Here is a 7,429-nt window from a genome sequence, read left to right as displayed (position 1 = left end):
TCTACAGCCTGTAAACACGACACCTGCTCAAACAAACAAGTCCATGTTTTTTCTTGCTACGTCTGTGTTGTTCCATCAAAACCAAAGTAATGTTACGCAATTAACTGGGGAACAACCACATACTGAAGTAATGAAGGCTTTTTCTGGCAGTTCGGCCAAATGTAAAATTGGACAGAATTCCCTCGTATAACCGCGGTTAGAAGAACCATTTGTTTTTTTTGTTTTTTTATAGAGCTTTATAGGCACCCAAAGCTTAAAAGTCTTTTCTTTATGTAGGCAGTCAGTATTTTTCTTTTTTACTTTTAATCTCATTAAACGGCAATCCTAAAGACATTGTAATTATTTGCTTTGTCGGCTTGGCACATAATCTCCATCCTAATGGAAATGAAGACAGATAATAAATGTCCTATTATGTTGGCATTCTGTAACAGATGAAACTATTAAACTGACATATAAAATTAAAAAGAGAAAAAAAGTGATATTTAATTTAAAATACAGTTCTATTATTTAGTCTTTTCAATGAAAGTAAAAAAAAAATTTAAGCATAAAAAAAATGAATGTGACCACAGACTGAACCATTCCTCAGGTAATTGTTAATAACAGTCTACACAGAGAATTAAAAGCTGTAATTAAAAAAAAAAGAAATCATAATTGTTGAATCCTTTACACTCATGTTTGCACACACGTCTTAGAACACTCGTCAAATTACTGTTGTACATTTATATATTTATTCCTATGGCTGCAATGAAAACCAGACGTTGTGTAGTATGTCACAGTGGAAATATTGGGGGAGGGTGGGAGAAGTGTGGGGGTGAGAAGGTGACCACCAACATATCCACCGGTGGCAACAGCGATGGAAAATATGAACGTTTTTACTAAAGTGGAACCTGTGCGTAAATAAAAAAACAATAGAAATCCCTGTTGGTGACTTCAGATCAGTTTGATGAGCAGAGGTGTGAGCTCAGCCTCAGAGAATGTTCCTCCGCTCCACAGTCCGTCTGCAGCAGAACAAAGCACAGCTGCAGTTTATTAAAGTGTTAGTGGCGCTGCTGCCTCTCCCTCTGAGCTTTGGTACGGCCAAAGACAAAGAAACACACACACAAACACACACTGTCCCAAGGACATCACCTGTCAGTGAACTTAATACTACTTTACTGTGTCTTTGTTACTAGGATGGATCATAGATCATAGCTGCAGCACACCGTTAAATTAAATGTTGGTTGTTGTTTTTTTACCATATTTTCTGGACTATAAGTCTCACACCGTTAAATTAAATGTTTGGTATTTTTTACTGTATTTTCTAGACTATAAGTCGCACCAACCCAAAGAAAAAAAAAACAATGAAAAAGAAAAAAAGAAAAACATAAATCGCACGCTAGCTAGAGCGCACACTAGCTAGAGCGCACACTAGCTAGAGCGCCCTCTAGCGGCTCTCAGTGTGAAAGTAACAGGAGTACAGGAGTAGCAGATACTGGTACACAGGTCTCTAGAGCGGCAGCATTGTACCTTACTTAAATTAATAACAGCTGCAAAAAAAAGGGGCAGCACAGATTGTTTTGGTTTTTTTTGGATATGCATGTCGTACTGTACACTTGCAGATGGAGTCGTTATATCCTCCAGTAATGAGGTCATGTAGCATAGCGAATTAACAAAGGCGACGTCATGGTGGTAGGAACAGATGAGCAGATATCCTGGATTACTGTCTCCTATCCACACATAAACCCCCCGACCCCCCAGGCCCCTAAAAAAAATGTTTGAATTTCAAACTAAAATAGAGAAGTATAGATATGGCCCAGTTGAATTTGCTTCTCAATCCTGCACAGATTAAATATAGACATTTTTTACGAAATTTGGAACGCTGAGGGGAGTCTCCACTCGTTAAGGATTATTACATCTAGTGATTGATCTAAATTATTTGAAGCTGTTTTAAAATAGGACTGTAAAATAAAAGGCGGAAAAAGTTTCTTTGATCTAGCTCCAACCAAACGAACTCCAACCAGCCAACAATTGTTTTCTTTTTTATTTTAATTTTTGACATTTAAAGACTCGTTACATTTTTTTAAATTACAGTGCTACACAGATGTACACCCAAAAAACTGCATGGAAAAAACAAAACAAAAAAACTTTCCAGAATTGTTATTTCTCCTTCTCCTGACTATAGCAATTATCCTTTAAGAGGGCGTGCAGTTATGTAGCACCAGTGCTAATTAAAGCATTCCACTGGGGTTACATGAAGCACAGGCTGGCATTAAGTATACAGTCTGGGTGTCGAAGGAGCCGTATCTATAAGTCAAATACTTTGTTGGGTTTTTCATGTTGAGTTTAGCAGAGCAACGTTCTGGTAGAACAAACTCAATGAACATCTGAGGTTCTCACATACTGCAAACCCAATCCTCAAACATTTAGAATTTTCCAGACTGTATTTTCTGGACTATAAGTCGCACTTGTTTTCATCCTTTGGCTGGGTTTACAACTTATACTCAGGTGCGACACATATAATAAAATATATAATTTCACTGGTTGTTAGTTCCACACTAACAGCCACTAGAGGGCACTCTAGGCTTGTGTACCAGTAAAAGTCTGGAAAATACGGTACTATCAAGGTTCAAGACAGATGTCAACACAGGCTTCAAAGACAATGAAAATGTGTGCGTGTTAATTATGGCAGCCATTCTGTTTGATGTGTTTATACTTCAGATCAGACAGAATTCTTTTGTGTTACGTCTTTGTTTGACTCCAGCCAATGTGTTTATGGTTGAAAATACGCAGCTGATTACATAAGGACCAATGTAAATCAGGCACCGGGATATTATTTGGTTTTAAGGAAAGTAAATGTTTTGGAAAACCGTCTCCAGTTAATCCTGTTCTACTTGACATGAGAGTGAATGTGATAAAAGAACTTCCAGGATTCAGTGACACTATCTGTCAAATAAAGGACGATGTACTGTAGAAGGAGACGGCAGATTACACTCACAACGCTGTATGTGTCAAGGACTTTCCATTTGGACCGTGAGGAACATCTCTTGAAGGAATGTAGAATTGTTTCACATTTTGATATAAAATTATACCTAAATAGAAATCAACATTGAAATGATATGTTTATGCAACCTTTTGGGGAAGAAGTTCTATTCTGCTGTTTAGTGTTGTTGATCTTTAGGTAAAGGTTATTTTCACATTTTTAGTTTTTGGAGCAAACACCAACAAACTGAATTTTGAATTTTATATGTTTTATTCATGTCCAACATGTTCGGCTTCACTCTAAAAAGCAAAAAAATAAATACATTACAAGTGCACAATACAAGTGCACGTAATATTTCAGTTTCATGTAAAAAAAAGGTTTGGTTTATTTTTTCTTTACAACAAATGAGAAAAAAAACTTATGTCCAACACCAGTCCATATAAAATCCTAATTTAAGTTAATTATTACCATACTTCCTCTGTTTCCTCCCCTGGGGGAGGCCTGCCACACACTTTCAAGACAACCGCAACATTTTTTTTGGTATAATAAAAACGTAATTTTTCAATTTTGTGTGACATCATTTGAATATACTGCACTTTTCTGCTGAGCCTTTAACATTTTGAGGCCGTAAGGAGGGAAAAACAGTGACTTGCAATGTCTGTTAGTGAGCGCACTATTATTGTGAAAATCCTGAATCGAGACCAGAGCAAAATTTTCTACACCATTGTATGAATTTCTAAGGCTATATTCCCAAGCCACAATCCATTATACACCAGAAGCTCATCAGATGCTAAATGGCCTTGCATCTTATTCCTGCAGGTATGGTGATTAAATCATGTATAATACATGTGCACTACAGTGGTATCCATAATGAGACGGGAGGTATAGTTCTGTCAGGAAGAGGGGGCTAATAATGAGGCTGAGCCTGGAGTTCACCCAGTGAAGCTGCTGCTGCTGTAACAAAAGAGCCGACAGACCGTCTACTAGTTTGTTCTGACCCTTTCTTCTTCTTACTGATACGATCCAACAAAGACAGTTAGAAGGACAAAGACAATGTGGTCAAAAGAGGGATGGAAAATACTCTTATTCAAATATATTCGGGTTGTTGGGATTTCTAAGGACATGTTCTCAGAGTCAATCTGAAAATACAGGTGACCTTTAACCTTACATATATTTGACATCCATCTATCAAGGCTCTAATATATATGTATATTCTATCTTCAAGTATGAGATCAGAGTAAAAATCTAAAAATGTGTCGGCCAGGTTTCTTCTTCTGTCCATGACCTTGTACTGGGAAACACTGCCCCAACAGTCAGACCCCGGAAGGTCAGGAGATTTTTTGTGACACTTGTCTACACTGGCATCAGGTGTCGCTGTCTAATGCATAGCACGTGTGAACAAGTCTGATTTCAGTTTTAGTTTTTTAACTGATTAAATGTCCATTATATATATAGGGGAAAAAAGTCTGACTGTACAGGAACACATTGGATAAGAACAAAAAAATGTGTTGATAAAAAAGTCACACCTGCATGAAGACACACACTGAGATACCAGGAAAACACACTAATCTCTTCATGGTTTTGACACTAATTCATTTCGTCAACTCTGCCAAAAACCAAGGCTCCATTTTACTGCAATCAGGCAGCTGCAGCCTGCAGTTGAGAACGCTGCTGCCAGAGCACTGACCAACAGCAGTGAAACGGACCAGACCACACTGGTCCTGAGGACTGTCTACTGTCTCCCTGTGTACAGGATGGAATGTTCAAAACCTGTTACTGCTTAACATAGCACTGAATAGTCTTAGTACTAAATATGAGTCAGAGTTGCTGAAGGAACAGGTTCACCTGCCTCACATCAAAGCACGGCGAAGGAACATTTTTGTAGAAAAAAATCTTTTTTGAATTCTGAGCTGGTCGGCTCACTCAATCACATGATTTAAGTCAGGCTTATTTAATTCAGTTAGATACATTGGAATTCTTAACCATTTCATTTGGTTTGCTTGTTTTTTCATTAAATGATTAAAACATATCAATATGTATTTTTTAAATAGTATTTTCTATGACTGTGGCCACCCAAATAAATATGCATTAATGTGAAAAAAAATTGTAGTAAATGAAAAACAATTTTTATATATAGATAGATAAAACATTTTCTCTACAATTCCTGCAGGGGGTGCTGTAAACACAGCGGTAACTAGCAGGAGTCATGAAACCAAGAAAAAAAAAACCCTGAAACACCAGAAAGATTAAAGATTTAAAGGTTAGAGTTAGTTATGTTTTAAGAAATACATATAAAAGTAACCAGGTAGGAAAAAAACGGAAATATGGATGTGGATTATGTGGAGTATTTAGGAAAAAAACATATGACTGAATATTGGTTTTTACGAAAATATGGATGTGGATTATGTGGAGTATGGCAAAAATGTCTTCATCTTTTCTCAGGGGAAAATCTCATTTGTGCAGAATTTTACTATTAGTCTGGAGAGGCCATCACTTCAACTAACAAATCAAACTGCATTCTTCTGTCAGTCACCCACCCATTCACTCAGACTCACTCCATCACTCATGTTTTCGCCTCTCTCTACCTCTCTCTCTCTCACCTTTAATGCAAATTTAAGGGAGGCCATGAAGACAAAAGAGGAGGGGAGGGGAGAGAGAGAGAGTGAGAGAGAGAGAGAGAGAGAGGGTGTACACAGACAGTGGAGGAAGTGTATCGTCTCACTCCAGTGTAATAGCTGGAGTGAGAGAGTATTAGAGAAGATGAGGAGATGGTTTGATGACGGAGCTGCAGGGGTTTTGTTTGTACATAAATCTGTAGGCAAATTTATTACGACTCGTTCTCCCCTTCCATTAAAATGCTAATGTAGGAAAATTAAGACATTTTCATATACGTATTTGCGTATTTGTTTCCCAGAATCCTAAGACGGTCATCACGCTCGATAAGAGGCTCAGAGTCGTCTGGTTATGTCTGTCTGTGTAGGACTATAATGGTGATAAATGTCATCACGACAAAGAAATTTAAATAATTATGAACCGCACAAAAAAAAAAAGACACATTTTCCTACCTAGACTTGTGGGCTTGATCAGTTCGTCCAGCATGTCGTAGAAGGGCAGTCTCTGGAGCTTGACATCTGGATGGACCGGATGCAGTGAAGCTGACGTGGGTAGATGGTGCGACAGCCCAGTCAGCTCATGCTTCCCAGGGCCGAGCAGTGACAGAGGCAGGAGGGCGGCAGGTGACGGGGCTCCACCATGACCCGCGTGACCCTCATAGGCCAGTTGTGTGAGTCCAGCAGGCAGGGCTGCGCCCCCTCCTCCGACCATTCCAGCTGTGGCAGGATGGTGGGGTCCAGACAAGGCCAACTCTGAGTGGGACACCATTTTAGCAGGAAAGCGTCTTCTGTAGAGCTCTTTGATTTTCATGTGTACGGCGGGGCTGCAGTCGGCCTTCAGCAGGTGGAGGGCCTTGGTCAGCAGCTCATGTTTGCGTCCGTGTTTGTTGCGGCCAGCGTAGCCCAGCAGCACCTGTAGTTCTGACACCCGCAGGCTCATCACCATTTGCTGTAATGAAAAAAAAAATGTAAATAACTGATTTACAACAAAGAAGCGCTGCAAGGATCTGACTTCTACAGTACTATTTGCATCAAATTTTATTTCTGGTAAATAAGGGATTTAAAACAAGGTCATGCATTTAATCAAGCCAAGATGAAAATAAAAAATAATATGTTTACACTTAATCCACCTAATTTACAGGCGACTTAAGAGCAGCTAATTCTTTAGTAAAGATCAGCCTGATAATTTTGAAATAACTTACAGATTCTTTGAAGACATAAATACCTATAAGTATAGGGTTGGATTAAAAAAAAAACCCAGAATGCAATTATCTCTGCACAAAAGGTCAGTGTCTGTAGAGGCTGCCTCAGACTATGACGGACAAGATCAAGGCTCAACGTTGGCATTCTGTTGTTATGGGTGATGTTTATGGCAGTGGATGAATCTAACACAGAACTGAGAAATCACATTCAGCTTGTGTCCCCCCCAAACTCCCATTACAGGTTGCCATGGAAGCGGGTCATTTGGTAGGTGGTTTCAAACCTGGGACCTACATACAAGCAGATATGAAACTAATTATCTAACCACTCCACTGTCAGCCCTTCACCTCACATAGAAGTAGTTATTTTCAAATGTACACATAAACATCACTGCAATCATAAAGTCACAAAGTGCGTACCCATAGTACACTCCCATCAGGCACCTCATTTATACACACATCCGAGTGCAGAATATTTACAGAATGTGTTTGGTGTAGTTTCCATTATGTGAAGAAGAAGAAGAAAAAAAAACACCCTTGTGGCCGTTTTTTATTGTAAAGTACATACTGTGGGCTGCTCCTGGTATTTGCATACAATTGACATTTAAAAAAACCCTCCTGTAAGCATTTTTATGACCCACTCCGATCTGCAGCAGCAG

General features: G+C 38.9%; 1 protein-coding gene across 2 annotated transcripts in view; it reads right to left on the bottom strand.

Moving 5' to 3' along the window:
- The window catches only part of LOC103379116 (E3 SUMO-protein ligase PIAS1-like), a 36,008-nt gene that overhangs the window by 11,506 nt on the left and 17,073 nt on the right, over positions 1 to 7,429 (bottom strand). For both annotated transcript variants that reach the window (XM_008310563.3, XM_008310564.3), the window contains exon 2: positions 6,025 to 6,520. In XM_008310563.3, coding sequence (XP_008308785.1) covers positions 6,025 to 6,520 — 496 coding nt within the window. The remainder of the gene's footprint in view (positions 1 to 6,024; positions 6,521 to 7,429) is intronic.

The sequence above is a fragment of the Cynoglossus semilaevis genome, chromosome 5, assembly GCF_000523025.1.
Source record: "Cynoglossus semilaevis isolate Cse_v1.0 chromosome 5, Cse_v1.0, whole genome shotgun sequence".
Taxonomy (NCBI): Eukaryota; Metazoa; Chordata; class Actinopteri; order Pleuronectiformes; family Cynoglossidae; genus Cynoglossus; species Cynoglossus semilaevis.
The sequence above is the reverse complement of the archived record's forward strand: the minus strand, read 5'-3'. Positions and strand labels throughout refer to the sequence as shown.